Consider the following 20,318-nt stretch of genomic DNA (forward strand, 5'->3'; position numbering starts at 1 on the left):
TAGAGAAAATCCAAAATAAATTTAAGCTGCGTGCACCCAATTTTTCTTTTTTCAGTTTCAGAATAATGCCCACTACTTACCCCAATGAGAAATGTATGCAAACTTCTCATCAGCACTTTATGCTACTCATACAATCCAGGATTTAAAATGTCAAGTCACTCACAACAAACCCAAATCAGATTCAAATGTGTTTTTATTAAACTGTCAGATAAAAATTCATATAAAATTCAGTTTGCAACATCGTTTTAAGGTTTCACCAAAACTGCCTTCATCCAAGTTGAATAAATTCAAATATGCACAGAGCAGCAACAAAAAGTAATCAGTGGTACAGCAACAGAGACGAGAGTCTGATTAGAAACTATGCATTAAAAATCATTCAGTTTCATTTGTTCTTGTAGCAATGCTTTTCATGTGATGATAATTTTACACCAGCAATAGATGAAGCTACAAAGTGGTCTACGTTTTTAATATCCCTTCACTATTTGTTTGTGCTCAGTGACTGTAAACCACCTCTGGAGCAAGCTTACAATTTCCAGAAATGGATACTTTCCTGCCAGTGTTATATATGCACTTAAGGGATGGGGCATATTTTCTTCTTCTTCTGGCCCTTCTTAGTCGCTTTGGTGATGGCTTTCATGACATTTTTGCTGAGACACTGTTGAATCTCTTCATGCGAAGTCATCTTGCAGCAGCGGCGAACAACAGGAGAGTGAGACTTGTTTGATGAACACAGAATCTGGGACATTTCTACAAGCTGATTTGATCAAGAGAAAAAGTCCACATGGAAAGCATAAGAAATTCAGGTTTAGATTTTTAATTAACACATAAAAACGTTTTAGCTTGAGTTGTTTTGAACTAATTCCTTTAGATTAGATCCTTCAAACTTACATTTAGCTCAAAACAACTGTTTCTGTCTTGCTCCGGCAGAGGGCAGCATTGGGTCTTCAGTTGAAAACCGACAGGCAATCTGCACACAGGTCACGTTGTTATTGGTACGACCAAATTCTACAGCTAAAAATATATATAATTGAGAAGTTTACTTATCTAAGCAAATTAATTTATTTATTTTTCATTCAAAACACTCATATTTATTTCTTTTTTTTTTCATTAAGGCAAGTATTAAACTTCTGCATTCAGATCATACTATATACATTCGCTATGATTTTAAGCTCAGGTCAGTTTGCTGACTAATCAAGGGGGTACCGCGGCCGTGAAAGCAGCTTTTGGTACTTTTGGCAGTGTGGACAGGTGGCAAGTCCTGAAGGAAAATAAAATCAGCATCTATATAAAGCTTGTCAGAGGAGGGAAGCATGAAAATCTCTTCAAGTTCCTTGTAGGCAGCTGTGCTGACCACGGGGTTGATAAAAACCAACTGGACTAACACCAGAACACGACAAGACTCTGAAAATCATCACTGACAGAGAAACCTTCACACTTGACCTTGTATTTTGTGGTTTCCCTTCGTTCTTTCAAACTTACTCACTCTAAATTACAAATTAAATGAAACGGGTAATAAAATGTACTTCTATTTGAAAAGAGGACTTTGAACCAGGTTAGACACTACTGATGTTGTCTCTGGTGCAGAAGTGGCTTAAGTCAAGGAACCCAATGGTTGTAGTCCATCTTTTGTAATCATTTGTGATTGCTCTCGAAGGCCTGACTCTAGTTGTGAATTTTCCCTAAACTCTTTAATGAATTTTGTTTTATAATCCTCTCAAACCTTGGCAACTCCTATTCCTGGTGCATGTTTTTCTACCACGTTGTTTCCTTCCACTCAACTTTCTACTAATATACTTAGATACGGCACTCTATGAACAACCAGCTTTTTTACCAGTGCCCTCGTGTTTCTTGTGTCCTTGTGGACGGAGTAGATTACTCTCTGGTAGACAACTGGCAAACTAGCGATCTTTACCATGACTGTGGAGGCCATAGCAGAACATTTCTGTACCTATTACATATATCTTTATTAGTTTAACAAAAAATACAATTTTTTGAGAAACACAATTTGGAATTTTTAAACTATGCGTCTGAAAATTTAAATTTACGCTTGGAATAGGTTAATCTGTGCATAAAACCTCTACGACCTTCAGTTTTAGAAAGTAAATTACTAAAATTATTTTACTTTTTGTGATAAATATTTACGATTCGTCAGTATTGATTTTCTGCAATAGTGGAAGAAATATGTTCATGAAAAAATCATAGAAAACCCTCAGAATGTACTGCAGTCTCACCTGTGGTCGATAATCTGGGTATCACACATCTTGTTCAGTGTGGGTTCCTCGGCAGCAGACGTCGTGTTATAAAGTGGATCTGAAGAAAGTGACTGGAAACAACTGTACTGATCATCTGTCTGGCAACACTCCTGCCGACCATTAACCGAGCAGTACCTATTAAGCTCCTCGCGCCACTGAAACAAAACCAGAAATTTCCATCAAAATCATTCAGATGGAATCAGACATATTATGTACATTGAAAGCTTCTTCTTGTACCTTGAGCTCAGCACAGTTGAGCGCTCCCTTCTTCTTTTTGCAGCACTGCTTGAATCTCTTTTCCAGGCGGTTGATGGTCTTCACCTGACGGGCCAGCAGCTCGTAGCCTGAGCGCGGCAGACACTTGGTTGTGTAGAGAGGCCGGCGTTTCCGGTTGCCACACAGTGACTCAATGTTGTCTGCTGTAGGCCTTCCAGGAGGAAAGTTGATGTCGATTTTTGGGGAAGTATGTGCGTTGATTTCTGGCTTTTCTCCACCTAATGCTCTGATACTAGATGGACTCATCCGGATCCTGCAATGCAAGTGGCACAAATCCAAATATTTCTTCATTCAAGCTATATAAAGTTCATAAAACAGAGAACTGTGTTTTGCAATTTGTCTCACTTCCCTTTCTGCCATATGACTTATTATTCCTAGAGACTTCTCGTTTAAGTTACCTGATGAGGCAGATGTTATGGTGTGAGCTTTAGTGGATAACTTATCATTTGGCACAACTTTCAGAATGTTTTTTTCTTAGACACTTAGTTGCATTACTTCTACAGGCTGCAATCACACCAAAATGAGGTTTTCTAGATCTAACGGCCTAAATAAACATTTTGTCAGATTACAACCACAAACATTAATATGCTTTATAGGCCAACACAGCGTAGTACATATTTGTGAAGCAGAAGAAAAACGATACCAGGCAAAGAAATCAGCAGCAGAAAATCTCCATACAGCAGTCAAAAGGATCATGGTAACTCTGGAGAAGCTGCAAAGACTTACAGGGCACTGTCAGCAGGAGAATCATTAGTTTACCTTCACTTATTTATTTTTAAAAGAAAAGGCCATTGTTGAAAGAAAGCCATAAGGGCATGTGGAACAAGGTGATCTGGTCAGATGAGAGCAAATTTGAACTGCTTAACATGAATGCAAAAGGTTATGTTTTTGTTTCAGCACAAAACCCATGCCTCTCTGCATTTTGAATCTAGTTCTCTAGACAAATGTGTTGAGTTTAAGTGTTGCAGCAAAATGTGGTTCTACAGGGGATTGACTCAGGGGATATGAATACAAATGCATACCACATTTGGATGTTCATTTCTAAAAAAAAAAAAAAAGAAGAAAAATCAACCAATAAATCCATTTCCTACTTTTACTAAAAATCAAACTGAAGTTTGTGGTTATAAGGTGATAAAATGTGAAAAATGTACAGTAGGTGGCATTCCTGTTGACCGACCTTGGGCAGTTGTTTAGGTTGAAGTGGAAGTTTTCTGAAGAGCCAATCTCCTCCACAGGTAACTCCTGTGATGGATTATAGTTGGGATTTTGAGCGTCATCATTGAAACAGCTCAGTCTGCTCATTCCTCTCTGCCTGCAGCATTCATAGAGCCGATCTTTCACAGACGAATCCTCCTCACAGAACAGCTGAACTGATTGCTCCCACTGGAGAAAGCACAGACAAAATACTGAATGCCGACATGCTGTAAGAAGCAAATGCTAACGGAAAATCCGCAGCACGGAGACATTTTGTTGCACAGCATCCCAGGAAAATTTTTGAAGATAAAAGGCACCTTTTACCCACATTTTTTTAGCAGAAAGAAAATGCTCAATGTCAGGGAAGTTTTATGCTTTTTTTCATATTCACATTAATTCAAGTTCAAAAAAGTAAAGAAATCTATTCAAGGAGTAAAAGCAAACATCATCTGATGTCTGTCATTTTAAACTGCATCAAGATGCACTGATTGCAAAACAACAGACAATTCACGTCATTTGATTGAAAAACTTGCTGAGTCTGCTGTTACGAAAAACTTACCGCTTGTGTTGCACAACACAGCGTCCCTTCAGTCCCCCACGTCTGGTTCCCTTTGCAGCATGCGCTGAACCACGACTCTGCATTATTGACAGCTGTGGCCATGCGCCTTTGTTTGCTAAAACCAGAACGAGGAAAGTAAGAGTCTGGGTAGCGAGGTCGATGGTCGGCGTAAACACAGATGGCCTGGATGTTGTCAGGCGTCGGTCGGCCGAGGGGAAACTGGACAGGATAACTTTGCGGAGGAGGGAAAGCGCGGGGCCGAAAACTAGGTCGACCTTTGAGGAAAAGACAAACGGCGAGCAGTTCACAGTTTTGTTGTTGGAGGTGTTGCACGCTGAGTGAGTTAAACAAAAGACAAAGCAGAAAATGCATACCTCTTCCTGGTCCTGGTTTATTTTCTGATGCAGAAGGTTTTGATCCCAAAAAAAAAAAAAAAAAAAAAAGCAAACACTGTTATGCTGGATGATTAGGATGGATGAATGCATGTGATTAAGACATTAAAGGTTATTTACCTTTTCCCTGCACTGTGAGTAGATCTGTGATGCAGAAAAGTGTAGTATTTATTTTGTTATCCGGGAAAACATATGATTTTTAAAGAATGTAAGAAGATAAACTCTACCGCCAAAATTTAGAAGCTCTGACAAATCCACTTCTCTCTGCATCATAAAATCTGGTTCCTCCAGGACTGAAAAACACATTTGATTTCAAAGAGACTTTTAATATACCAATGCATTTTAACTGGTTAAAAAAATATTCAAGACAACATAATCTGAAAGACACAAAACACATTCCCAAAGAGCAACTAAATTCAACAGGTTAAATGTACAACAGATGGCAAAATAAATGTATAAGTAAATAAGGTAGATCACACAAAACAGCACCGCAGAAATTTATAGGTAATCTGGTAATTTATAGCTTCTTGAAACGATGATAGAAATAATGATGAAATTATTCTTTAGGCCATTAAATGATTCTTGTCATCATAGCTGGCCTGGCCTGAAGTGTAAGTCAAAGAGTCTCTGCTTAGGATCTCCAGGCCAGCAGGGGGAGCCCACAGAACTTGTTTTCTTGTTATTTATAGCATCTTTATCAAGAATGATTCAACTTTTAATATATTTTATTGTTTTTATTGCAGGTGTAATATGTGTTTTGAATTAAATTTACATGAACTGGTTCTTAAATTAATTTAAAATAGAAATTTGACAATTGTAAACATTCAAACTGAAATTCCAGAAGATTGATGGTTAAGTTAGTCGACTAATACCTTGTAAATACAAAAGTGTATTCTCTCTTTTTTTTTTTTTTGGCTTGTGTCATATTTAATCCCCATTGCAATTGCTGCAGTCAATCAAACTTGGCTCTTTTTGTGTTTAAGACATGAGTGCAAGAGTAAGTCAGAGAAACAGTCCAAACCTATTTTCAGATTCCCCCCTTCTAAAGCTTTACCCAAATAGTTATTTTTCTAACAGATAAACAAATCCACTGACAGGATTGTCAGTCAGTTTAGGGAATTATTTTTAATCTTGCCGGATGAGCAGAGTGTACAAATAGTTTTTCAATTCAAAAAGTTAAACTCATAGATTATATAAACCCATACACCATACTAATATACTTCATTTGTTTGTTTCTGTCCAGTTCAAGTTCAGGAAAATGCAAATGAAAACCTGAAATTTGGTTTCTCAGAGAATAAACATGATTACAAAAGATAAAAAGCGAAAATTTAAACACTGAAATTAAACATTGTGGGTGACAAAATCATGAGGACTTGTCCATCCGACAGGCTGCTGTTCAGACAGGGTCGCTTCAACATGCATTAGTTGAAAGTTGAGTGGAAGGAAAACAGGTGGTAGGAAAAGGTGCACCAGCAACATGATAGCTGAACCACTGAGGAGATTCACATTGTCAAAAAGAAAAGGTAAAACACCAAACCCAGCAATGCAGAGGAGTTGAAGTTTGCTATTAAAGCAACCTCCACTCCCTAAAAATCTCAGGCTGATCAGCTTCATGTCGGACTCCAACCAAAAAGAGCCCCAACCAAGTATTCAGCGGGTATTCTCTACAGCACATGCTCATGTTATTGGCTCAGTGTGATATTTTCTGGCAATCTGGACTGTAAGGTTTTCATCAACAAAATGAACAGATATGAATAATCAGTGTCACTCCATGTGTAATGAAAGGAAACACACCTTGCCCAGGGAAGTCAGGGGATAATGTGACCTCATGCTGAAGACAAGTTTCAGCATCTGGAAAATGGTAAACAGAAGGAAGGAAAAAAGTTATGTAACATGAGCTGTTTTGATGCCAGTTCCTGCATAACAAACTGCTTGTAATTATCCACTGAAGAAAATGCAGAGTCAACACAAGAAGTCTACTTTTTTTTTTTTTTTTTTAAAGAACATTTAGGCCTTTATAAAATCATTATTCTAACAAAAAAAACCCCCTGAAATACAAGAATTTATTCGCAAAAAGTATATCCGGTTATATATGTTTCAGAAGACGAAAAATATATAAAAGCTTGGAGGAAAGATAAAATCTAAACATAAGTACTTTATAAGTATAGCCAACATAAAGACTTTCTCTCTCTGTCGTTGTGACGAACAAATATGGAGTTCTGCCAGGAAACACAACAACTCTAAGAAAAGGGGGGGGGAAACATCCGGACCAACCTTTGCAGGCTGAGCTCAGGAACACCAAGAGCGACGCGGCGGCGCAAACTAATGCCCAGGAGGAGCCCATGATCGTGTCCGTCCCGCTGCGAGTCTCCTGCTATACGGAGCGGACTATGCTGACCCAGTTATTATGGCAGGTCAGAGGCCGCCCAGAAAACAGCCCGGTCCGTTAATTGGTCCGACAGAAGCTGCCGCGCTGTCTGTCCGTCCGTCTGAGAGCTCAACCCTTCTGCAACCGGACACACGTCTCCACAGTAGCAGCTGGAGCAGCAGAGGCGGAGTGGGGAAAACATGGGGGCTGGGAGGGAAGTTTTACAACATGACTCATAAGAAATGTTTTTAGATACAGGATTTGGTTGGATTAAAAGGCACCATGTCTGTCTCTTGTTCTACTTTTGGTACTTCATCCCAAACCCTAGTCTAGATCATGAGGGTGTCATGGCTCTGTGGGTTCATGCACAACACTTGAGTTAAACGGAGGCATGCACGGATGGATCAAACACACAGTCTTCCTTTTGTGGCATCATGAAAGAAATCAGCCAAGCTTTAAGAATTGTGGCTCTCTGCCGATCTGGTCTGACCCAGGATACAATTTCCAGATACCTTCATCTGTTCAAACAATTGCATGGGAATGTCTGGCAATCGCTCAGGAAGCAGATGAGTTCTGTCCAAGAGATTAAAGTAGTTTAATGTGAAACGTGCGTGTAAGTCTCCATTAAGACAGTGTCATTATCTAGACCACATCAACATGTGCTGAAAAATCGCACAGAGAGGAAGAAGCCATAAGCCACCATGAAAAGATCCTCGTGTTTATATTGATAATTTCTTAGTTCTTTCTTGTTTACTCCTCGTTGTGTTTTGTGCAAGGAGCCCTCTAGGGACAAATTTTTCTTCTGCGCTAACTCGCAATACTTTTGTGTTTTCTCACATGCTGGCCTATTTTGTATACAGTCACAAATGTCAATTTAAAATTTCAAATATATACACATATGAAGAGCCTCAGTGAAAACATGTTTACTCTTAACTCTTTGGTGCAGAAAATAGATTGAAAATCGGTTTATTCACTGCATGTTTATGCCTGTTTGTGCAAGGTTGAGATGGAAACGGCCCTTTAAACCATTCAGACTACCAGCACAAAAAAGACACAATCAAAAACTGTCAGATGACTCTTTACCCCATGATAATAACTCAGAAATAGTCCAAATAGTTTGGATGCATTTTTTTCTTTCTTTCCTGCTTATGGAAAGTCTCTGTTTATATCATGAGTTTGTGGTGCATTTCTATCCTAAAGAAAAGGATATAAAACGTCAGACATTTCACGAGATATTAAGATATATGAAAATACCATGGCCACCTTAAGAAAGGCTGACAGTATTCAGTTATGCTGCATGAACTGATCAGAACATTATTGCAAGAGAACTCAATAATGTAATGCAATAGGTTTGCAAGGTAATGCAAAAGAAAACAATTTCCGCATGTCCCCTAGAGGGCTCCGTAGTTTTTGGTTTAGACACTTATGGTCATTTTTTTCTCTTAGTAGATCCGTTATATCCTGCGTTCATCCTTACCTTTCTTCGGTTTACCCAATTCCCTGATTAGTCATTATCATTTATCTTTATATCTAGACAATTACAGGAAATTTGGATATTAGGTGATAATCAATACTATAACGCCAAACAGATAATAAATCAGTTGCCATTAAAGCCTTTTTGATTGATGTTGTAGTATGGGGAAAAAAATGTCCCGTTTCTGTTCAGATTCTGTTTCTGTTTAACAGATTTGTCAGTGATTAATTAATTAATCCATCCAGATATCAGTGTTTTTATACACAGACCCCCTACATGATGAGCTATTTGAAGGCAGTAATGTGAAAATCATCATGCCATGTTTATTTTTCAGCTATTAAAAAGCTCTACAACTCTACAGGCATTGGTGGCTTCATGGATTTTTCTTCTATTCATTTGCTTCCCTTCCTTGCTAACGCCCTGAGTTTGACACCAAGGTTATTGCGACCTCCACAAAACACAAGTCAAACCAAAGGAAAACTCCCCTTTTCAGATGTCAGCAGTTGTTTAGCAAATGCCTCACACTTTGCTTTCTGATGGCCAGATGTCAAACTGGGAGGAGGTTCCTGTTTTCCTCTCTGCCCTTCCCACAACATCATCCAGACATCAGGATCAAACGTTTGGCTCGGTGTTGAGTTGGGGAGTCCCAAATCTTTACAGAAGTGTTGAAATCCTTTTATGTGCTCGGTGGGTACAAAATAATAAACAGCTCTGAGAACACGGACCTGCTCAAAGTCTGCAGGTCCTTTGTGTTCTTTATCTTCCCTGACGTTTAGATTTACTGTCGCTTTTTCAGAAATGTGAGCTCCTCGGGGGAAACATAACTTTTTCCTCACGTCGTGTACAATTCAAATGAAAAACAAATCTATCAGTAAAGAAAAAACATAATGTTTAAAAAGGTGTAATCACTTCACTGCACAGGTTTGCACCATTCAAGCTGTTTGCTCAGTTGCAGAAGTCAATCTTCCCTCCGCATACCACAGCTTTGCATGATAATGGCTCACTATGCTCTGGACTTTCTATCTGACACCCGAAGGTTTGGGGTCAACATTTGCAAGTATTTATAACTTCATCCATCTTGGCTCCAGCCCAGTTCCCTTTGAAGTCCGCTTCCACCTTCATATTTCACCGTCGGGGTAATTTGAAGGTTTTTTATTTATATGTTTTTGGTGATGCGGTGTTGCTTTTGTGCCAAACACACTGCTAGGCCAGGGAAGATTCGTTGAGTTTGTATTTGTATTCCAGCAACAAAAATTCAAAGTGCTTTACTTGATGGAGACATTCAAAATGACATCACAGTGGCAGAGTAAGGGGAAGTAAAAAATAGCTAGAATACAGAGTAAAAGGAGTTATGTTCCAGTTAATGGGGGTTTTTAAGGAACTCTGTTTGAGCAGTTTTCTGGAAGCTTGACTTTCAAAGAGCCTGTTTTTAAGAAATTTTCTAAATGAAATGAGAAGGAAAAGTCCCTTTCGCTGTAGTCCAAATTACACTAAGCTTGTTGCACGTAACACATTAATTTCTACTTTATGTTGTGGTTTGTTTGACTTTATCACCAACACTGTTTATGTACGAAGCTGGGAAAACTCTAAACTCCCTTCTGAACTGAGTACATTCCTGACACGTCTTGTTTTACTTTAAGGTCCTCGAGTTTCTCTTCTCTTTAGAAGAACTTTTTCTTTACTTGGTTCAACTTTGTTCTCTTATTTTGCTCCTTGGTCATTCAATCATTTTCAGGGTAGGCAAAAGCATAACTCTTTTAAAGTGGTTTCAGCAACTGAATATTCAAATACCTGTATTATATGGAATCTGACTTATGTGAAGTCTTATTTAACTTCTAGTGTCATGCCTTCGTTTCCTTATCTCCCCATATGAACTCAAGCGTCCGCTTTCTGTCAGATCAAATAAAAACTGAGGCTATTTTAAATGCCATTTTCTTAACCTGGTTAGCAACAGATTTGTATTTGGCAAACTGATGAAAACTTTCCAAAGACAAACTCATGCAAAATGACGAATACTCCGAGTGTGCTACAGCTGCATTTACACAAAGTAACATTTTTATACTCCAGAGAAAACGGTTCAGTCATCCATGCAGAGTTAGCTTAATCTTACTGCCACATCTGTTTGTTGTCACAACCTCAGGAGTTAATTTGAAGGTTTACATAGACGAAGGGTTATTGTCAGTTCCAATAACACTGAAGAATGCAGTACCTCTTTCAAACCAATTGAACTTTTTCTCAGTTTATCGTGTGACAACCACCAATTCCAATGCATTGTGTAGGCCTTACGGTGATCAGCACAAAGTGTAGAGGGTCGTGAAGAGGAACGAAGGAGATTTGTGGTTCTCATGTTTGTTAAAAATCTAAAATGTCTGTCATAAATGTGTGTCCTGTCACCTGTTACTCTGATACATCAAGTCCAACCATCTCAAAAAAGAACAGCAAGCAGCACAAACTTTTATTTAGACCTGTCACTTTAGATGGTTGGTCCTTTCTTCTTTTTTGACTCAGAAAGGAAGAAAATTAACAAGAAAAGTTGGTGGAGGAGTTGCAGAGGTAAACAGTCAGACACTCCTTCTGTCCGGCCTTTTCAGAAGACTGGAACAAAATAAAACCATGCTGAGACAAAGCCACATAAAGTTCATTTTGTAGTTTTTACCACAAGCAATGTAGGGAATTTTGCAAATGTAAAAATGGGCCAATAGAAACATAAAGGAAGCTTATCAGAGTTAATGGAAAAATGGAGGGTCTAAATGCAGGGGAATCCTGGAAGAAAACCTGTCAATGGTTGCAAAAGGACTTAATACTGAGCTGGAGGTTCATCTACAGCAGGAAAATAACACTAAACATCCAAGCAGAAGTACACATGAAAGGATGTTAATGTGTTAGAATGATTTAGTAAAGTCAGACCTAAATCCAGCTGAAGATCTTTTGCACAACTTGAAATTGAACATTCGCATATCCTCCATCCACTCTGTCTGAGGTTGGGATATTTCGCAAAGAAAATGTATCAAGGAAAACATTAAAATACAGTCTCTAGATGTGTAAAGCTGGGGGAGAGTTCAATACTTTTGCCAAAATCAATTTTTACCTTAATGCCATTTAGTGATATGTAGGGCAAATATTATGTTGAGATAAAAAAGGGAAAAAGGTTAGATGTAACGAAACATTTTTAGATTTAATGCACATTTTTTCAGAGCTTAAAAGTTATAAAACCCTGCAGGAGTTTTCCTAAACAAAGGGAAACACTTCTGATGGCTTTAATGGTCAATCTGAGCAAAAAAAGGGGAAAAAACTTCTCTGAAGACACAGAAACAGGAAGTGAGGTTGGCTGGAACTTAGTAACATTTACAATGGGACAAATCTTCTTACATTAGGGAGGAGACGCTATGATGAGGCAAAAAGTGTCTCTGTTTTTGTTTCGTTTATTAAAGCAATGATGCAGCCGAAAACCGCTTGGAAAACAAACACTGAGCAGAAGAGAGAACGGTCGAACCGGAAAACATTTCGAACAAGAATATTTTAACATTACATCAACATTTCTAGATGTGAATAATAAAGAAACTTTACACTAACTTGAAACATGGAAAGAAAATAAAGTGACAGCAGAAAAATTGGGGTTATGTAATGTTTTTCCTGTGAAATGGGGTCAACATCTGTTACAGTTCGTTATTTTTATTGCTTGTTTTTTACCGGAAAGCACAGTTTGTTTCTTCTTCTTTTTTTTTTTAACCAATGTTGCATTTATTGCTAAAAAAAGCTAACCTTACAGCACCAGTGAAACACTCTGGTTTTAAATCGGAAGTATGAGGTAACAGCAATTTTTTTTTTACTGTAATTATTTTTTTAAAGTAATTTCAGGTTGCATCCACGCTTATGCGAAACACACAAGGTAGATGCATTGAGTGATGTTTTTCATTTGCAGAGAGATGTTGGGCTCATTTTAGGTTTACACTAACAGCGCATCCTGCCTCTTTGAATAACTGCATGAACAAACTGTGACACAAACTCAGTAACTACAGCTGGGAAGAGTCACGACAGCACATCCTGAGACAAAATAAATCCTAAAAAATATAATCTCAAATAACATCAAAATTCACAGTTCCCTGAAATAATCAAAGGAAATCATTGAATAATCCATTACAGTTACAGTTTCCTCCTATTCAGAATACAGATTCCTTTGGGAAGTACCAATAAAACTCCAGGTTCTGCTCATCTGCGGACATCATGTGCGTACGTCTGGGTCTCCCGCCGGTCGCTCAGTGAGCGGCCCCCGGCAGCAGCTCGGCCTCGGACGCGAACAGCTCCTTGTAGAGCGGGGGGAACAGGGAGTGAGCAGTGAGCGGGTATCGTTGGCTGAACCAGCGCAGCTTCTCCATGTGCAGGCTGCACAGCGAACGCAACACTGCCATCCTCTGGTAGAGCTGCAGAGAGGACGTGGACAGTGAGACGAGCATAGGCGGGGAGGACAGTGTGTGAGAATATTTACACGAGAGGAAACATGTACCTTATGCAACAGACTGTCGTGGTTGTCTCGGTGAAGGATGTGAGTGAGTCCCACCTCCACACTTCTGTGTACTCGCTGGACTCTCACTCTGTCCTCTAGAGAGGGACGGTCTGCACAAATTTAAAACAATTATAAAATTAGCCTCACTGACAGAAAGCATGCATGTGCAAATTATTTATATCCTTTGACAAACCACAAACTTTACTGTATGTGAACGTGAAGTGGTGCCTAATTGTGATCTCAAATGAAATTGCGGCAATGTTATAATTAGAAATCTTGCATGCCTTGTGCTAAACTCTTCCAACTAATGCTTTTTTTTATTTTATTTTTTATGGAATCACCTTTCACTGTAACAAGTGTGTCTTTTTCACATCTAGAGACAAAATTTGTTTCCAGTTCTTCTTTCCAGAATAGCTTAAGCTTAAGCAGATTGAATGATAAGCATCTGGGTACCGATTTCTATAAAAACAGTAACGAGACATGCTTCAAAATTTAGATTTTTATTTTTTTTACATGAAAGGATCAGGAGCTGTTCTGGATGGATGAAGATAAATATAAAAGGGTTGTAAAAAGAGGACAACAATCCTAAACATACACAGTAGATTCATGTGCTGTACTGGTCCAGTCAAAGTCCAGACCTAAACTAAAAATCTGTGGTAAAATCCAAGAACACAGAAGCTTTGCATCCATTCCCACTGAGCTTGAGCAATTTTTTATGCAAAGAATGGCCAAAAACGTTAGCCTCCAACTACCTCACAGTTGTGCTCCACTTTTTGCTGGTCACATAAAATTCTGATGAAATATACATTGAGGTTTGTGGTTGTGGTGTGACAAGATGTGAAAAAGCTGAAGGGGTGCGAATATTTTTGTAAATGAGAAAAGTGTCTGTCTGTTAGGAGTCATTCAGTGACAGGAAGACTAATTTTGTGTGAATAAATAAATCAAATAGTGAATCATGTTTGCATTTTCCAGATGCATAACTGTTTTTCATCTTTATCTCAGGGGTGAAAGAGCACTTTGATGTGTTTGTAGTTGATCTTTATGGTCTAGAAAAAGGTTTAAAACTCCTGAGGAAGAGTAAAGTGGGACAAATCTGAACTTCAACATGTCAATACTGAACAACTTCTTGCTTATTTTTTATTTTTTTATTTTTAGACTTACCAGGGTTGATTAGGACCAGAGCACTGAAGAGGGCGAGCTGCTGCTCTGTGAGTTTCAGAGCACACATGCCGTGAGCGAAGTCGAACACCGCTGCGATTAAATCACCGCACGCTTCAGGGAAAAGACATCGGAAATGACCAATAAGTCCCCATAAATTTCCCATCAGCTTCATCACAAACTGCTTATGAGCTTGAGTCAGACTCTTACCCAGAGACTTGAAGACTTCAGTCCCAGCAAATTTTCCATCGAAGAAAACAGTGTTGTTTTCTGTGTTGAAGAAGCGGCACATTCGGACCAGAACCACCTCCATGGAGCCTGGCGGAGGAGATATAAGAAAGACGGAGGATTGACCTTTTGTTCTGCAGGGATTCAAGTTTTACTGGGATAAAGCGAGATTGCCGAAGTCTTACCGGTTTTGAGGAGTGCGATCTGGTCGTTCTGGCTGAGCATGCGGAAACCTGGGATGTGTTTTGCAAACTCCACCACATACTGAACGGCTTCAGTCAGTCGGACGGCACAGTGCTGCCACATCTCGTCCACCGTCTGGAAAACGCAGTTAGGATTGCTTGTTATCACAGTTTTCATCTGCAACATAATAAATGAGCTGCAAACTTGTTCAGTCCCACATAAGCTTATTCTATTTTCACTAAGACAGCCTTGCAAAATGTATAAAACCTCATTGAAACTTTTTCACCCTTTTCTCACATAACAACCACAAACCTCAACAGATGTTCCTCGGATTTGTGGGATTGGATTTTTTAATTTCTTTTCCAAATTAATAAAATTAAAAATACATGACAGAAATAAACTTAAAAATAAAAATCTTAAGTGTGGCATAAATCTGTATCTTTTGCCACCCGTTGCCATCATCCTCCACATGTTTTGTGTGTTACATGTATGGCTTAACGACATGATAAAGTGTCTGAGCAGCAGAACTGACTAGATGTGGATTTCTTCATGTTACTCATCCATAAAGGTCAGAGTTGTAAAGTGTATATAAGTTGTTCATGTTAGTGTTTGTTCATAACGTAACAAACCTTTGAGCTTCACAGAGCAGATGGATTTATATTAAGATTAAATGACACACAGTAGAAGTCCTTTTACTGTCTACATGATTTCTGAAGGCAGATGTTAAAGCTGGATTTTATTTATGGGAATCAGAGTAAACGGGGCTAATCACATGTTTCATATTTCTGTTAGTATAAAAAAATATAAAATTGTGTATCTCTATCTGCATGCTTCTGAGTCTTGCACTACTTTGTCACATAAACACTCAGCCGAAGTTTGTGGTTGCAGCAGCACAAACTGGAAAAAAAAACAAAACAATCAAAGGGTAGGAATATTTTTAAAGACACTTTAAATACTTCTGCTGCTGCAATTTTAATGACCTAATTTACTCCCACCACCATCACCCCGTCCTTATATTTCACAAACGCGAGCGATCAGAGAGCAAGAAGGAGGGGAAAAAACAATGAAAGAAGTTTTCTCTGTTTTCTGTTTGATTCATCAAACAAAGGCGACCTGAAGCCACGAGAAGCTACGTGTTTTGATATGAGACTGTCTGAATCACACAAGAGGAAGCCTGAGAAATAAAAAAAAAAACAAGTAGAATACGGTAATTTTAGTTTGACGATACCTTGCTCTGGTAGACTTGGATCTCCTCTCTGCTGAACACTTTCCATCTGAGAGCCTGCAGCTCCTCCAGTCTGTACTGGCTGGTTTCTCTGTGGGAACGCACGATGCTGGCACACAGCTCATCTGAAGAAGGGAGAGAAAACGCCTGTATGTTACAAATGTAATCACAGGTTGAAGGCATACAGTGCCTTGCACCACCTTGCTTCATGTAACCGGGTTTAATGCAACACAACAAAGTGCATAACTGTAAAATGAAAGTGAAAGGATAAGTGTGGCGTGAATTTGCATCAAGTCCATTTTAGTCTTTTTCCACTTTTCCACTTGTTTGTTAGTGAACAAATAGGGTTATAAAGATCAAGTAACACGGCAGGCAGGTTGAGAAATTGCAAGCAGTTTTATAACATATTATCTCAGTGTTACCACGTTTTAAAATTAAGAGGATGGCACAAAGGCAAACCTAGCTAGAGATGGCAGTTCACTTAAACTGACAGGCAGAGCTTTAATCAGAGAGACATAAGTGGAGGAGCTGCAGAGGTTCACAACTCAGGCAGGAGAATCGGTTGCCTGGAAAAGTGTTGGTCACTCACTCCACAAATCTGGTCTTCATGAGAGAGTGGCAAGAAGAAAACCACCATTGAAAGATCGTTTTTAGACATTTTAATGTCGCCCCAAATCAAGTGGAGACACGGCAAATGTGTGAAAGAAAGGCTGCAATCAGGTGGGACCATATTGAGTTTTCCTAAAAAAATGCTGAACACAGCTTCCTCACTGTCAAACACAGTGGTAGCAGAATGATGCTGTGGGTAAAAGGTTCCTCAGGACGATGGATGTTCCAGGCTGTGAAACACTTGTGACTGGACGAGAATGACAGTAACGCTTTCTATCCAGGCTGACTGAGCTAGAGCTATTTTGCAAAGAAGAATGGGTGAAAAACTGGTAAAGATTTGCCTGCAAAGACTCAGTTCTACAAAGTGTTAACCACGAGGAGCTCACTGTGCTGACTGCTCACCTATGTTTCGCAGAGAGTGGGGATAGTGGTTGTAGAGGTCATCGAGAGGATTGTAGGAATGAAGAGCCATGAGGTCCTGATGTTGCTGTCTGGAGTCAAATCCTGACAAAAATGAAGAAAATAGCAATAGTGAGGAACGACAAGAGTAAGATGAAAAAAAAAAACTGCTTTTAATGAGAGCTCCCACTGCAGTTTTTCACCTCTGATGTCATGGTGTCCACCGCTGTCCCCCCGCCCCTGGAATCTGGACGTAGGGGAGACACCGGAGGCCCGGTACCCCTGCGAGTCGCTCGGGGAGTAAACCAGATAGGGGTGGACCTCTGCGCTGTAGGTGTCGCCGACGTAGGGGTACGGCGTAGCGATGGGCTGGAGGAGCTGCGGGGAGTGGTCCTGGCGGTTTTTGGGTGGGTAGGACAGCTCCACCTGCGTGTCGTCCTGAAGCTGCTGCTGTTGCTGCTGCTGTCTGTGTCGCTCCACTTCGGCAATGAGAGAGTCCCTCTGACGTTTGGACATGCGGCCAAACTTCACAGCTGCAAAGAGCACGTGGTGGTAAAGGAGCAATCGGGGAACTTCTGCAAGTGAAGGGGAAAGTCAACATGTCCGGTTCTGCCTCACCGTCTCTGCTCATGCCCTGAGCCAAACACTTCTGCAAGCGGCAATGCTGGCAGCGGTTCCGGCTGGCCCGGTCGATCTGACAGTTACTCTGCCTGGAGCAGGAGTAGGACACGGTGGGAAGCTGGCTGCGCCGGAAGAAGCCCTGCGGGTTCACAAGCATGAGTCTTAAATCAGAAACACTAAGACATGAGGTTCATTCTTACTGAATATTTCATTTTTTCAGCAGAAAATGACCAATTTTGTCATAACAGAGAAGAAAAAGTCAAAAACAGCTCAGACAAAGGTAACCTGTGAAATAACGCAATGCGGTTTTCAAAGGATTTCATTTATCAGAAACCTTTGGGGATCGTCAGAATATTCTTTAAGCAAATGTGAGACGAACGTTTGCGCTTTTTTTTTTAATGGTTTCAATCTTTGAACTGGTGCAGATTTTGAGGAAAACTTACTGATTGCTCATTCGCTCTTGGAGCCATTTTGGTGGGCCAGCTATTCATGCAATGGTTCACCACTGTGTCATATTTCCTCCGTTTGTGGAAAACGGCTCTCACCGTGGGAGGGTTGCAAATGACTACATAATCCTCGTCAGATTAATAGACTCTGTTCCTCATCTGTTCTTGAATTTCTTTAGACTTCATGATGTTTTCTTTTTTTTTTTTTTAGATCATGCTGTCAGTCAGCTTTTATTATAAAATTTCCTGATTCTACAGGTCAGGCAGAAACCAATCCTGTGCATATGTGGTGAAATTCAACCAAAATTCATGCTATAGCAAGGTGGGCTAATATAATATAACAGAGCCAGGTTGGTTTGAATAGTTTCATTTCCTTAATCAATGGAATCATGAGCTGAGAACCATATTTTGACTTTGTTATTTAAACTTTTGTGATGTCTGGAAACACATAAGTGTGACAAAAAGAAGCAAAACTGAATAAATCTTTAGTGAAATATATCATCACAGCTCTGTAGATTCTTGAACATTCAAGAAATCAGTAACCCATACACCTGGACAGACTGCTTTTCTTTGGTATGAAAGTGTTTTTGTGGTCACGAGGCTCCAGGTTTATAACGTATCTGATGAGCTCACTTGTGAAATGACTTGCAAGACAATAAGAATAAGAACAAAACAACAAACTAAGTCTGGTCTGTGAAAGACTTCTACCTGTGAAGTTTAAAGGATGGGCACAACTTGTTGGGATTTACCCATCTTGGCCTTCTGGCTGCACGGTTCTCAAATATGACATCACTTCAGCTCAGTTGACTCTCAAAGTCGATGTACAGTCAGACTGAAAACTGTTATAACAATTTAAACAACATCAAGGAACGATACTGTAATAACTGAGCTTCAGAGATGAAGAAGGCTGGGTTAGGGTGAGTTGCACTGCAAAAACTCAACAGGGCTAATTCTTTTGCAGTGTTTATGCTACAAAGGCAACATTAACCAGCTATTTTGTCAACTACTGATGAAAAAAACTACTGGAAGTATATACTTAGTTGAACACTTAGACTTTTGTACTGGACATAGTGAGGAAACAGGCTTTTCTGAAGGAGGCATGGGCTGGTATGATCACATTATGATAATTTTCTGATGCTACTGTCTCATATAAGAGCTTATTATGAAATATATAATCAATGATAACACGTGCTTATTGTGCGAAATATTGTAATACATGTCTAACAAGCTGGTTATTAAATAATGCTCTCTCCTCCATGAGTTAGCCTGCAGTCTGATGCTTTGCAGAAATGTTGCCTGTGGCTTTTAAAACAAAGCTACCTTAAGACAGGACTCCATTTGAATTTGAATTTCAAAATTTCTTACTTTTCTTGACTGAAATGTTTGATTATGCTAAACTTTTGCATAATCAAAAGTTTTGTGTCTTTTTGGTGCAAAACATTGATCGAGTTGAGTTTTATTAGATGTGTTTTACCAAAACGCTGAGTTTAGAGTAGAAATTTGTCAGTCTGGTAAATGGTTATTTTACAGCTTTTTGTTTGATAAATCAATATAAGCTCCATCTTAAAATGGTTTACACTTATAAAATACATCAAATACAGATTTTTGGGATTTCAGGTTGCATCTTTCATATCCTCTATTTTTGCTAGTAAGTAGCAGTGAAAATGCTTTGCTCACGAACCAAAAGACCCTGTGTCTCAGTCCTGCTAATGACCTAAAACTTGTGAAAATGAAGGTACATAAAAATATTGAAATATATGTTAAGGGATGATTACAGTTGGTTCATTATTAATTGATATAGTTATATAAAAACATAACACAAACAGATAACAAGAACAAAAATACAAGCTGCTGGATTGTACAATTTCTTTGAAGGAAGTTTCTATCTTGCATCAGGACTTTGTGCAATTTGTGCTCCAGATCTTATGTAGGAACAATTTGCTGCACTTATTTTTCCTCTGACACTTAAAACTCAGACCCAGTGGGGGTCGAGAGGTGAAAAGGTCCACAAGAGGAAAAATTAAAGCCAGACAGTTTGTGGTTAACACCTTTCTCTTGTCTGTTGTTTCTCACCTTGCAGCCTTCACATGTGATGACTCCATAATGCACTCCAGAAGACTTATCGCCACAAATCTTGCATGGGATAACTTCAATCTGGGCTGAAAAGAGGCAAAAATGAAAAACAAAAATTTAATTAACAGTTTTCAAGATTTAGCACTAAACTCTTTTGTATCACAACTTCAGACATGGAAGGAAAATTCAACAAAACAAAAAAACTGAATATGATGGTTTTAAAAGTTCATAAAGCATGTGAATAAATCACACTGATGTTACAATTTAAAAAAAAACAAAACACATTTCCATGCCGGACGCAAAAATACACACATGCACGCACACACACACACACACACACACACACACACACACACA

At 39.2% G+C, this 20,318-nt stretch overlaps 2 protein-coding genes across 5 annotated transcripts in view; both read right to left on the reverse strand.

Annotated features, from left to right (window-relative positions):
* Nucleotides 1-175: 175 nt before the first annotated feature.
* On the reverse strand, nt 176-7,213 carry ecm1b (extracellular matrix protein 1b). 2 transcript variants are annotated; one of them, XM_015019631.1, is made up of 11 exons: nt 6,948-7,213; nt 6,468-6,524; nt 4,901-4,966; nt 4,794-4,817; nt 4,656-4,676; nt 4,282-4,556; nt 3,706-3,911; nt 2,490-2,781; nt 2,232-2,407; nt 889-967; nt 176-754 (listed from the first exon to the last, which is right to left on the reverse strand). In XM_015019631.1, the coding sequence occupies exons 1-11, from the start codon at nt 7,015-7,017 to the stop codon at nt 572-574; spliced, it is 1,449 nt and encodes a 482-aa protein (XP_014875117.1). In that variant the 5' UTR covers nt 7,018-7,213; the 3' UTR covers nt 176-571. The 2 variants fall into 2 exon arrangements, with proteins under 2 accessions (XP_014875117.1, XP_014875116.1); XM_015019630.1 differs by having other exon boundaries at nt 4,656-4,679.
* Nucleotides 7,214-11,919: 4,706 nt separating this feature from the next.
* Nucleotides 11,920-20,318, reverse strand: part of rorc (RAR-related orphan receptor C) — a 29,421-nt gene continuing 21,022 nt past the window's right edge. For all 3 annotated transcript variants that reach the window (XM_015019633.1, XM_015019634.1, XM_015019635.1), the window contains 10 exons: nt 19,962-20,047; nt 17,440-17,581; nt 17,025-17,354; nt 16,825-16,926; nt 15,817-15,938; nt 14,591-14,723; nt 14,388-14,495; nt 14,181-14,291; nt 13,020-13,129; nt 11,920-12,936 (listed from right to left, as the gene is read on the reverse strand). In XM_015019633.1, the coding sequence (XP_014875119.1) occupies nt 12,772-12,936; nt 13,020-13,129; nt 14,181-14,291; nt 14,388-14,495; nt 14,591-14,723; nt 15,817-15,938; nt 16,825-16,926; nt 17,025-17,354; nt 17,440-17,581; nt 19,962-20,047 (1,409 nt within the window). In that variant the 3' untranslated portion in view covers nt 11,920-12,771. The remainder of the gene's footprint in view (nt 12,937-13,019; nt 13,130-14,180; nt 14,292-14,387; nt 14,496-14,590; nt 14,724-15,816; nt 15,939-16,824; nt 16,927-17,024; nt 17,355-17,439; nt 17,582-19,961; nt 20,048-20,318) is intronic.

The sequence above is a fragment of the Poecilia latipinna genome, unplaced genomic scaffold, assembly GCF_001443285.1.
Source record: "Poecilia latipinna isolate Pla-1442-1.1 unplaced genomic scaffold, P_latipinna-1.0 Scaffold2460, whole genome shotgun sequence".
Classification (NCBI taxonomy): domain Eukaryota; kingdom Metazoa; phylum Chordata; class Actinopteri; order Cyprinodontiformes; family Poeciliidae; genus Poecilia; species Poecilia latipinna.